General features: G+C 39.7%; 1 protein-coding gene across 2 annotated transcripts in view; it reads right to left on the bottom strand.

Annotated features, from left to right (window-relative positions):
- The window catches only part of LOC113149580 (centrosomal protein of 128 kDa), a 37,183-nt gene that overhangs the window by 11,789 nt on the left and 12,069 nt on the right, over nt 1–13,325 (bottom strand). For both annotated transcript variants that reach the window (XM_026341786.1, XM_026341787.1), the window contains exons 13-18: nt 12,881–13,066; nt 10,308–10,496; nt 9,307–9,768; nt 7,401–7,565; nt 6,682–6,837; nt 291–350 (exon numbers count right to left, since the gene is read on the bottom strand). In XM_026341786.1, coding sequence (XP_026197571.1) covers nt 291–350; nt 6,682–6,837; nt 7,401–7,565; nt 9,307–9,768; nt 10,308–10,496; nt 12,881–13,066 — 1,218 coding nt within the window. The remainder of the gene's footprint in view (nt 1–290; nt 351–6,681; nt 6,838–7,400; nt 7,566–9,306; nt 9,769–10,307; nt 10,497–12,880; nt 13,067–13,325) is intronic.

Below are 13,325 nucleotides of genomic sequence, written 5' to 3'. Positions count from 1 at the left end.
AGTTTCATTACGATCACTGCTGACTGGCACCACACATCACTTTTCAGCTGTAGTGCACAACATATTAATACAAATATCATTGGTATTTGTAAAAGGCTATGCTGACCGAGACTGATGGTTTTACATGACCCAAACTATGACCATACGTACAACTGTCATGTAAAGTTTGCAAGATCAAACTTCAGTTATAATGAATATATATTTTATACTGTATTCTAACAATTATTTAATTGAGTTTTTAGAAAAATAATTTGTAGGGACAGCAGCACTACTGCAAGTAACAACTATACCTTGGTTTCTGCAAGCCAGCGGTGAGGGTCTTTGACTAATCCAGGTTTCTGAGAGATTGCCTGTTAAAACAGAAAGAGACAAAAGCAATGTAAATGTGAGTTCTCCTGCATGTTATAGCATACATTACAACATTTAGTTCTTAAAAACACAGTATGTCACCTCAGTACGCAGATCTAACAGAATTTGAAATCTGGATTTTATAGATGTAAATTCTCTAATCATCCATCATAAGACTTAAAAAGGAAATAAAACAAAACTAAACAGAATTAGTGATTGAAAATGCTGTTGGACAAACAACAGAATAAAAATCAAACTGAAATCAAACCTGAACTTTTGTGAAGAACGTCTTCTGCCAACTTAAATTGGTGTGCATCGGTGTTAAACAGCCTATGACACTATACACACTGGTGCACTCACGCAGGCGCGCGCACACACACACACACACACACACACACACACACACACACACACACACACACACAGGTTGTGTGTGTGTCATAAAAATGAGCTTGGGGAGCATGTTCTATTCTTCCCAGAGAGGCTTGTCAGCATCAGCAATACAAACTGACTGCCTGCCAACTCCTAATGACTACTGACTACACACACACAAACAAAAACACACTCTTAAGACAAAAAGACACTCAGGCACACAAATAAACACAGTCACATAACTGGATGGCACTGAGTTGAGAGCACCTCCACCAAAGCTATACAACTGGTGCAATGTGCCAGCTCCACATGCTGAATTTACACCAAAGGTTAATAATCTCTTCTTTGCTTCACTGCCTGTTTGTTTAACACGTGGGGGTGAACGTGCAGTATGTGCATGCCAGTACCTGACACGAAACATTAGACATGCCTGTTCTAATTTCTAGGCACTAAGTATTTCACGCGATTATCATAACCTCATGTACCTAGTCAGATGTCTCTCTGCTTGGCGGCCATTAGCATTGCACTTGAACCGCTGCGCCATGTTTTGGAGTAAATTAAGTGGCAGGTTTAACATTTTTGAGCCTTAGTTAAATAGTAATAGTATAAACACAAACAGCTAAATGTAGAAAGGGGAGGGGGGAACAATGCAACAAAGGGCTTTGAAATTATACTGCACAGTGTGTGATGCTGCAAGACCCTCTAACCTTTTCTGATTTGGACAGTACAGTACAGTGGAGGTTTGTCTTTCCCCTTTATTGGGGACAGGTTAAACAAGACCAGGTGGGCATTTGGCCTGAAAACAACTCTGCATCATAATAGCGAAAGGAGATGTTTGGGAAGGGCATGTTTAGGTATCAAAGAGACATAAAACAGATGTTTTACTGACACAGAATCTTACGTCATTGTGGAGAAATTTTGCTACTATCTACTAAAACATGTCTTTAACTTTTCTGCAGAGCCCTCTGCATTTGCCTGCCTCCCTGGGCTCATTCAAATGATGAAAGGGGATGGTTTTTTGATGCATGACTAAAGTCAGTGTAAATGCAGCTTAAGGCACAGCTTTGGGATACATGCTTACATCAACATACCAACATGCTCACAAAGATAATGCTAACATGTTGAACTATTGTAGAAAATTTGTGTACTATTTTTAGCCTACAGTAGAATCATGCTAACATTTGGTTAACAGCACTTAATTAAATATACAATATGCAACTATCAGTAGCATGACACTGGAAATAAATTCACTTCACCCAGCCATCCCTCTCTTTGCTCTACAATACTCTGCTATAATATGTGATGATTTAACATGCTCTGCGCAGTGCATGGATGTGTGTGTTGTTATGGAATTACAATGAATGAGAAGAATACAAAATTTACTAGTCTCAAGCAGATATAAGATAAATTCTGATTTATTAAACAAAGAAAAAAATATATAGTGTAGCTTTAACAATTTTATTTTTGTTTTGTTTCAATGTTGTTAAATGACTGACCTGATGGTGATACTAGATGAAAAGTAAAGACACCATAATACTGAAGTGTATCATGATTGGAAACAATAATTCAATGAAAATACGTGCAATAGTTATTGATACATTTTGTCCAAAATTACAAATGCAAACTTAATTAAGTGCCCCAAAGGAAAAAGTCAGGGGAATTCTTTACTGGACACAACATTTGTACAACATTTTAACACAACCCATCAAGCAATTTTTTAGAGATTTTAGTCTGAACCAGTACTATAATGGATCACCTACACTGCCATCCCTAGAGTCATGCTGCTAGTGGATTTTATTGTGTTGATATGAAACTGTTTAGAAACTACATGCTTTTTAAATTATATCATATTCTTATGGAGGTATATATTTGCTTAGTACAGTATACAATTGCTTCTTTTTCTTGCAACCATCCTCTTCAAAAGGGTTTGTGCAAATCAATGCATAGAGAAACAAATAGTCCCCCTACTAACAGAAAATATAACTTCCCTCCTGCTGCATGGGAAAAAAGGAAAATCCCAGATGACACAGCAAGCATACATTCACATGTACAAACTCACACACAGCCATGAACAAAGTAAAAAAAGAAAAAGAAACGTACAACTTTTTTTCTTTTTTTAAGTAAACCCTTGTGGCAATGTGTTTACACATGATCAACAGACATAAAAAGCACACAGCAGGATTATTTTGAACCCTTTCTGTCCTGTGCTTTGGCAAACAACATTGTCACTGCACAGGTGTCAAGCAACTTTTTCAAGCTGTCACTCAAACTCAGATCCAAGCAAAACGAATTTCCCCAAGTTGTTACCACAGCAGCTCAAAGCATGGCAATGGCGTACTGCTGTGCAGAAGTCCCCATCTCAGGGAGAGTACAACCGCATGGCAAAGCGTGCGAGCGTGCGCCTGTGTGGGAGGATAAATCATGCCTCTGTGCCTCTTACTCAGTCTCTCTTTACTCCTTCCCAAACCATCAAAGGCAGCTCTGCATGGTGGCAGACAAAAAGGAGGGGAAACTGCTGAAAAGCTGAACAGATAGGCTGGGAGTTGAAAGTGCTGTCTGTGGGGTGGAAGTAAAAGAAATGCCACTATTTTCTCAGCAGCACTACTGTGGAATCCAAGTATCTGGCACTGCTAATTTAAACATGTGACTGCATGGTTTATATGTCTCTTTCAGGAAGCGAGTAAACGTGTGACTGTGTGTCCTTGGTTACAGAGTGTTTGTCTCACCTCCTGCTGTGAAAATTGTGTAAAGACGGTAAAGTTTGGAGAGAAGCAAAAGGTGCTGTGGAAAGGACATAGGAGGATGTTTTACCACTGTACTACTGTGGCATATCATTACACAGTTTAAAGTGTTAGAGGACAGGAAAATCTTTGTCCAAAAAGGAAAATATGTGGATGGGAAGCAGGAAGCCTCACAGGTGAAACATAACATGAATATAACCTAAAAGAGGCACTACAAAAAACAAAAACGTATGCATATGTATATATACATATATGTACATATATATACAACATTTCGTTGTACCTATTACTGCACGCATTCACGGTGTCATTGTTTTAATAGGCTTCTGCAGTGTTACAACATTTATTCCCGTCCAGAATTGCATTCATTTTTCGCCAAGATCTTGTACTGATGATGGGAAAGTCTTCACCAGCATATCCCAAAGATTCTGTTGTGTCCTATCCATGTGTGAACCTACCCCAGATCATAGCACTGCCCCCACAGGCTTGTACAGTAGACACTAGGCATAATGGGTGCATCACTTCACCCTCCTCTCTTCTTACCCAGATGCGCCCATCACTCTGGAACAGGGTAAATCTGGGTCCAATTCTGATTTCAAAGGGCTGACATAGAGACAGAAAATCATTCACACCAATGGGCAATTTTGTGTTTCACCAATTAACCCTAACCCCTAACCTATCTGCATGTCCTGGACTGCTGGATCAAGCAGGCTCCCTGGAGAAAACCCACAAGGGCAGAAGGAGAACATGCAAACTACACACAGAAGGGCACCTGGCTGACCGAGTTAAAACCCAGGTTCTTCTAGCTGTGAAGCAACAGTGCTTATTCCAAAGCTTATTGGAATTGAAAGAAAAAATTAGATCTCAAAAGGTTTCAAAATCAAGAATTACTGAGTTTTATAAAAGTAGAAAGGGAAACAAAATATTCTCAAACTGTTGGCATTGGTGTAAACTATTTATCAGTCTACAGTAAACTGTGTTTAAATGGAGACAATCTAGTACTGTGGCTACTGGCTACTTTTATCCAAAGAAGTTATTTCCAAACTAAGATGACCTTAGAAGGCACAAAGCAGAATGGTCAGTGAGGTAAAAAAAAAAAAAAAAAAAGATTCCCCAGAGTACCAGCTAAAGGCTTAATGGATTCACTGGAGCTGCTAATATCTCTGTTCATGAGTTTACCATATGCATAGCGATGTGGTGCATGGAGCATGATGTTCATTACAGAAGACCACGGAGGAAGCAGCTGGAAAAATGTTTTCCAGAACAAAGAAACTGTGAGTTCTTCCAACTACTATATTTGGCATCAAAATGACCCAGCATACATGAACATTAAATCATTATCCCAAAGGTCAAGTACAGTAGAGGTACAGCATCATTTGAGGCAACTTCCTTTTACTATCACTACAAATTCTTAATTGGTGTGTTCAATAAAGATTTGAAAGATTATAATTGTGTGTGCTACTACAGTAGCTTAACTTCCATGAGGATCAATCCACAATTTAGTACCAAAGGCTGATATTATTTTCTTGCCATTGTATAAAGTGATATGTAATATTCTACTAGAGATACACTATCCTTCAATTTGCACTGGTGTCTAAATACAACAGGAAGGAAGGAAGGAATCATGTGGTAACTGAAACAGAATACATCCTTTAACCAGTAATGATTCCCTTCATTAGGCCAATCATAAGCAAGTTTGACTTCTTTTCAGCATGACAGATAACAGATGAGGAGAGAGGTGTTGGCTCGAACTACTGGACCAGATTGAGAAATCTATAAGAGCAGATAAGAGCTGACTGGGTTCATTAGCCCAGAGCAGCAAAGGAAAAGTAGCTTCAAGCATGTTAGATGGAGTGAGTGTGTGTATCATGCTGATTAGTGTATCAACATGGGTGTTGGTGTCTCCAATAAGCAACATGTATAAAACATTAGTAGGCACTGTAAAAGTTTTACTGTGCATACTAATACAAGTGTTTAATGTATCTCATGTACATAATCTAACATTTACTAAGCATGGACAACTGTACATTTAAAAATAAATTTTCACTGTAATCCAAACCTTGCAGACTCCTGATTATCTGGAATAGTTGGAAACTACTGTAACAAAAACCAACAAAGAAACTTAAATGGGGCATTTAGTCCTACCACACCCAAATCAGCAGAAAAACAGGACAGTTCAGAGCAGAGCATAGTTAAAATCATGATCATAATTTCTAGGTATTATAATGTGCAGCACATTATAATACCTAGAAAATAAACAGGAGAGCAAAATATTGCTAATAGATTTACATTTAGCTTAACTCCACACATCAGCATAACAATTTTTATAGGCACCAGAGAATGCTGATGCTTACTTGTAATTCTAGTTGTTTGTACATTCACACATCCTCTGATGAAACTTAGGTTCCTACAAGAATTTGTCTCTCCAGTACGAGACAATCACATTAATTGGATCTCTGTCATGAGCAATTTCACATTTTCCCCTATTAGAAAACCAAAACTCTTTCACTCACTAAGATGAATGTTTTTCAAGGTCAAAACAAACTTGCAGTCGATTAGCCTTCACCACAACACACAGTACAGTATGGACCTGTAACATAAGTATCTCTTCATTAGGGTGTGTGCCTAGATGAAGGTTGCATAGACAGAAACCATGCAATTTCAGAGGGATTAGATTTCACCTTCAGTATTACAGCCAGGACTGGCTGGGTAAGTAGGATAGATTCCAAATGTACAATTACAAATTAGAAGTAGACACACAACACCAGTATTTTTCTTTGTTTTTCCTCCTCTGTTTCCATTCTACTATGGCTTCATCCACTCAATCTTTCCTTCATCTTCTGTTGAATATTAAAGTATAGATTAGGCTGGTTTGCTGTATAAAGCCGCCCCCAACCCGAGAGTGTGACAGTTAATGAGGAGCTGGTTTATAAAATAGTCCATCTAGCAAAATAGAGCTGGTGAATGACCAAAGCTACATAGCAGGTCAATATTGCACAACTCCGAAGGGATGCTTGAGTTTCTCTGTGTTCAGTGAGTGTGTAAATAGTCAATTACTTGCCAACATTTTCATTAACAAGCCAATCTTTTATCAGTGTTGTGTTTCTGTGTACTTGTTTTCAATCATTTCTGCTCATAGTGACCAAAAATCTCTACAGTATATATGCATCATTTAAACACATAAATACAAAATAAAGTCTAATACAATAAAATGAAATACCTGCAGTTTGTCTTCACCATTCCTAGCCAGACTGCGGCATACTGCATCTAGTTCCTCACCCATTGAGGTAAGGATTGTCTCTTGCTCTGCTTCCATCCGCAACACCTTCTCCTCCAGTTCTGACTCTGAAGCACGTCTCCGTTCACCTGACCTGACCTGTGATGGGAGGGCAGAGAGCTGAGTGGGGTATAATGACTGCAAACCTTTCTGGTGTTTTTAGTTATGCCATCTGGTCTTTACAAGGCAGTATGAAGACATTAATTTACAGCAGATTTTCTATATATGACTAGAGTAAACAGACTCAATACAAGATCAACTTACTTACAGTTTACCCATTAATCCACATGCAGAAAGGCATTAATTTTCTTTTATAAAAGTGGACATAGTTAAGATTTCTTATCTGGCAAGTCAGTAGTTTCAGGGTCTCCACCAGGACAAATGTGGAAAATGTGTGAGGAGCATGCTGCTGTTAAAACAGTAACTATACCAGTAACTATACTAGCTGATGGCATTAAGTCTGTTTCTTTTCCTTAAAACATCCTTGAACTTGGTCTGTCACATTTAATTTGAATCAGCAGAAATATTTCTACTCAGAAAAGTTGTATTTCGCTGATATACCAAGACATGGCATGACAACAGATATGATGCATTTATTTTTAAGTTTTATGTCATTTGATGTTAGTCACTGTGTTTGAAAAATATGGCAGAGCAGGACTTACTTTGTCATCCATTTCTTGTTTGAGTAGCTGGTATTTTCTGAGGAGAAGTGCATGTGCCTCATCTTTTGTGCTCAGCTGCGCTGCCAGCTTATCACACTCATCCTTCATCCTGTCCAACTTGATGCTCAGCACCCCACACAGCTCCTTGTCTGACGCTGCATCTGCCTAGTAGAGAGTGGATGTCTTTAAGGCTCAGATACACAGGCAATAATTTGAGATAATAAAGCATGGAGGTTCATTTGGTCCAGAAATATCAACATCATACTACTAACCCTCTAAGTCTAAGTAGCAGTACAAATGAAAGCGGTTTTCAAAGTTGCCATTTTATTGACAGAAAAGCAGCATTGTAGTTCATATGTATAACATGCCATTTTGGCTATTGAATCCTCACAGTCTGTAAAAGAACTTAAGGCATTTGTGGTAGGTACAGGTTGAATTCACATTCTGTGCTGCTCAAACAGAGCTCATCATGTAATAGGTCAAGAAAATAGGTAAATACCACTGCCAAGACTCTGAAATTATAGTCTAAGCCCTTAATGCATGTTTCAGAGCAGCTCAGGCTTGCAAAAGCAAATCCAGCCTTAGCCATTAGAGCTTTCTATCTCCAATGATCACATTATCACACACAGCTGAAGATACAGTAAAGTGGAATAAGCAACTATGGCTGAGCAATGGGAGTGACAGGGGTGACGCAAACAAAGAAGAAAAATGGAAAAACACAAGCGCTTGGAGTGAGGGAAGAAAACAGATGGAAAATGCAAAATTAGAACTGGAGGGAGGCAGTAAGAGAGGGATTAAGCCAAAGAGAGACAGCAAGAAAGAAGATCAGTAGAGGAGAAATTATGAGTGAGAGGACAAGGACAAGAAAATAAGAATATTTAAAGCTTTTTCTGACAGTTGACTGTACAAAAATTGTAATATAGGCTTCTGGCCATGCTCTGTGAATATTGGGTGGGCTTCTTAGGGACATCTGCTGCACCCGTAGGCTAGTACTTAAAAACATTCTAGCAAACGCCCTTGTCCTCACTGCACTCGAAAATGACACCATTACAATGAGCTATGTCAGATATTAATGCCATTCAGTGCAGCTAATGGGCTAAATTCAACCATATCAGGAAGAACCATGCCCCTTAAGAAACAATGTACCCATGAGGGCTCATCATTGGAGATACTGAGGGGGTAGGGTACTCGGGGAGTAAGTCAAGAGGAGTCCCCAATCTGCAGTACTGCCTTGATGAGACTGAGGTCTGATATCAGGGTTTTTAAATATTCACGCTTGGAGCTTTGGAATAGCTGTGAGGATCAGTGGGGCAACACGCACCATTAAAAGCTCCGTTATCCCCGATTCACCCTTACTCAGAGGACATGGCCTCAGCCAATGAAGAAAATTAGTCTAAATGAGAATTTTGTCTGTGTCTCGCTGAGTCGGAAATATGCCAGATGTTTAGTGGCTGAGGTGTGTTGCCCCGTGTTGAATTTGAAGCGTGTGCCAATAATATTGTCAATTAGAGTGTGGTATTCTGTGATCCATATCTAGGTTTGAAGGAAAAATAGCTACGGTCGGTTTATGACCTTGAAATCTCACAAATATCAACAGGTTCAAAACAGTGTGTGAGACAGCTGATACCCGATTATCCAGACCTCAGCAGCACTGTTTAGCACAACTAGCAGAAAGTCCAGGAATTTACTGGTTTTGGATTGAGTTACCTTAGGCCAGAGTCAGGCTGGCTGTTTCCAGTACTTATGCTAAGCTAAGTTAACCAGCTGATAGTTCTAGTCTTCCATTTACTGTACAGATTTTAAGGAGGCATCACCTAACTCATCAGAAAAAGCAAGTACATTTTGCAGAAAGTGAAGCTATTCCTTGTTGGATGCTTCCTCTAAGCATATATAAGAAATGGCGTACCTTAACTTCCTTCAAGAGTGCTTGTGTTTTATCTTGCTCCTGGTGGCAGAGCTTGAGCATGTCCTGCATTTCACGATCCTTCTTTATCCTGCTTTCCTCCATCATTGCCTTCATGCTCTGTAGCTCCTTCTGATGCACCTCTCTCTCAAGATGCAGCTGCTGCCCCAATGTAGACCGCTCCTCCTGCACCACTGTCAGCTTAGCCTGTAATTCTGATGTTGCCTTCTGGAGGTCCTTTCTGGACTTCTCCTCCTCTGCTAACCTCTGCACTACCTGGGCATGGGCTGAGGTAATCCGCTCCAGGGCACCCTGTAGTTCGGCCTCTGTGTCCTGGTCTCTCTTACTACGATGGGCTTGGATCTCAGCTCGCTCCTCCAGCCTCTGGTTCTCTTCTCTTAGTCTTGCTTGGATGGCTTGCTGACGCCGAGTCTCTTCTTCCAGCTTAGCTGAAGCTTCTCTCACCTAGGGTTAGGTTTGCTATTAGGATCTAATCAAAGATCTTCAATGACTCCAGCTGTAGTGATGTTTGTTGAACATATAATTTCACTTTAACACCTCTCATCAATCTGAACAATACAAATTGATCTGACAACAGTATTAATCAAAAGTTCATTCAAGTCTGGCCTTAGACTGGGATTTGTACAAGAATGCTAATGTGCTTATCAACACTAAACAAGCATTTTAGAGAAGAGAACTGACATATGCCCTGGCACAGCTTTGATGCAGGCTGACTTTCTAAGAGTTGTCATGATTACATGACACTGCAATAGCATACTTCTTGGTTGTAAAGAGATACTGTTTAATTCAACCAGTGATGACAGACATTACATTGAAAATTAAGGTTAAACTGTTTGAACTGCAATTCCAGATAAGCTGACGGATTCAAATCCAAGGAACTATAAACATTACTAGATGCATATGGTTCAATCCAAGCATGACCAATGTAATTCTTTCATATCCCTAGTGATTTAAAGGAGAAATTCTATTTCTGGACCCCACACCTCCCGGATTTCCTGCTCCAGTGACAACTGGCGCTGGCGGGTCTTGGACAGTTCTACATCCTTGCGGTGTAGTTCTTCTTCACGCTGGGCCAAACGTCCAAGGATTTCACCGAGCTCCCTGCGGGCTGCCTCAGTCTGCTGGCTCAGCGCCTTCAGCTGGGCCTGAGAGCTCTCCTTTTCTCTGGCTGCCTGGAGGGAGAACAAGAGAGCAGGAGAGTGTGGGGGGGAGAAGGGGGTTGGGAGAGGCAGAGGACAAGGGAAAATGAAGAACAACAAATGGAGAGGAGGAGGAAGATGGTGTAAAAAGAGGAGCTCAAACAATAATGATGAGAGCAAGAAAAAGAATGACAGAGAGACAGAGGGAGAGAAACATATGCACTAGCAGCTCTCGCACTGATAGAAAAACGCTAGCACTCAGCTTTCTGATAAGGGACAATGGTCAGGTCTGTTCAAGGCAGATTGCTTCTAATACTCTGGCTTTGACTGGAATTTGCAAAGACTTTGCTGTAGCTCAGAACCTAATCATTTAATTGAGCACTTGATTCTCTCCCCTAATTCATTAAGGGGGCAGAAATGATTTTGTAATTAATTCGCGTCACGTTGAGTATGCCAGGTGGGAGTCTGTCTGTCTGTGAGGCGCGAGGCTGCTGACTGAGTTTGGAGGTGACTCACTCAGTTCAAATGAATTGGAAATCACTGGGAGGTGACTTTCAAGCTAATAATAATAGCCAGTTGTTAATTATTCAGCTAAGTAGAACTGCTGTACCATAGTAAGGAAAGGTGCTCAGACTACTTGACTTCATGTTTGGTTATATTATTATTAAGTTAACTCATACATCATTCAAGACTCTTATTCTGACTTTGATACAAAAGCCTCCATCTGCTATAGAGACAAAAGCTTGAATTATAATGAACAGAGAAAGACACGCATTGGCTTTCTTTGTTTATGTTGAATAGATACATAAATAAAAAGCTAGAACATTTCTCATTGTGTATTACTCATATTGTTTATTTGAATAGGTATTCAGTACTTCCCTTTACTCTTTTCTTTAAAATTGAAACCACTTTCCTTCCCTTTATCAAAAGACAAATGTATATCACTTACAATTTCAACTGTAAAAAATATGTACTCTATATCTTTCCAATAATTACACTAAAAGGAACAGAGGGTGATGCTTTTGCTCATTTTCTGGTCCATTTTAACAATGAAAAGTGGTGAAGCAATTGAACTAGAAAAAAACCCATAAATATTTAAACTTTTGCATGTCCCTGATGGGAAGATGTCGATTTATTTCTCTGAAGCAAGAACTAAACGTGAATGGCCTTTATGCTATAAATTAATCAAAGGAAGATCACTGCTTAGAAACAAAGAGCTGGGAAAAAAAAAGAAACATAACAACCTAATGAAATACTTGATATTTTTGTGGTGTGTTCATCAAATTCACAACACTTGCCAATATTCTGTGCACCACTTTAGCCATTTGTAGAAACCTAGTTTCCTTCCACCATCCACTGATGTACTCTGATACTGATGAGATGCAGAAAGAGCTTGGCTGAGATTATTTTTTGTTTTTTACTCAATGTCTGGGGGAGGCAGCACAAATCAGTTTACTGTTGGAGTGGAGAAATGTTTTTCAGCAGAGACATTATTGATTGTTTAAGTTTTTCAAACACCATTAAAGTCAATGCAGTTGTGCATGAGCCAGACTTTGCTGCTATGAAAATGCAACAAAGACAGTAAGAGTCCCAGCTGTTGTGCTGAGACAGATGGCCGGTCAGTCGCTCAGCCATCAGCAGCAGCGGCAGCACTAGCCGGAACATTTGAGTGAGACAGAGCTGCCTGGAGACAACATGAAGAATTAAGTTGTGATTGTGCTCCAGTTGCTCACTAGTTCCAAAAGATAACTAGTCAACACACTGCAGTGAAACTACTGGCAAACCTGTTTTTTAATTCAGTTACAACAACCTTCTGTTACAAACAGTTTCACCTTTTCCACCATACAAAGGAAGAAAAACCATTGCCAACAGGTACAAGATAGTAGTTTAGTATTAAACCATTTTGATTTCTACACTGACTACACTAACTTTACTCTTTACACTAACTTTACTCATATTAATGCATAATGGTTTTGTACATGCAAGGTCCGCATCTTCTTTACCATCAAGTACCTCATGCACAATGTATACTGGTACATTGTAAAGCAGAGATAGTAGAAATAGTTAAAAACTCTAATAGACAAGACCTACCATAAATACTACACTTCCATAATGTTAGTAGATCCACAAGCGAATTGTAGTTAACAGCAGAACACAAAATAACCTGACTCTCTTTTACTTTTACTGGTCAAGCTCCAAAAATGCTGGATCCTACATTTGTTTCCACAGTAAAAGTACCACTCAACATCTTGAAATGAGGCAGTTCAGTCCGCTAGACATGATGGTCTGTAGGGTTGGATATTTTTCAATGTGGTGTGACAGACAACATTATAAAGATCACCACCTATTTAACAGCAGCTTCTAGGGTAGGCTGATGTTTCAGAAGTTGTGTAATAAATGCATCTGCCCCAACCGACCTGTGAGGCCTTGTCAGTATGAAACTGAGCCTGGGCCCTTGCCTCCTCCAGCTCTTTCTGCAGCCTCCTGCACTTTGCCCTCCACTGGCGCACAGCCTCCTGGGCCCTGGTCTTCAATTCATCTCTGCTCCTCGTACTCTCCTGGAGTAACTCCTCCGTCTCCCTCTTCTCTGCCTGCCCTCGGCTCTGAAAGGATGACTGAATTTATGAATAAAGTGTATATGCATACTTTATAATGTGAATCAGTGTTTTTTAACCATGAGGTGGACCCCAAAATGCCTCATAGGACTCACTCTGAGCAATACCATTATTGCAGCATTAGTTTTTCAATTATTGGCATTATACTTTTGTGAAGTTGTAGTCCAGAATGAGACACTAAATACACAGCATGTTTGATTTAAATTGCCACTAGAGAAAATGCCCCTTGTGTGGAGTCCTTTGTTTT

The sequence above is a fragment of the Anabas testudineus genome, chromosome 24, assembly GCF_900324465.2.
Source record: "Anabas testudineus chromosome 24, fAnaTes1.2, whole genome shotgun sequence".
In the NCBI taxonomy this organism is placed as follows: domain Eukaryota; kingdom Metazoa; phylum Chordata; class Actinopteri; order Anabantiformes; family Anabantidae; genus Anabas; species Anabas testudineus.
Note: the sequence above shows the minus strand (reverse complement) of the source record. Positions and strands in the feature narration are given on the sequence as shown.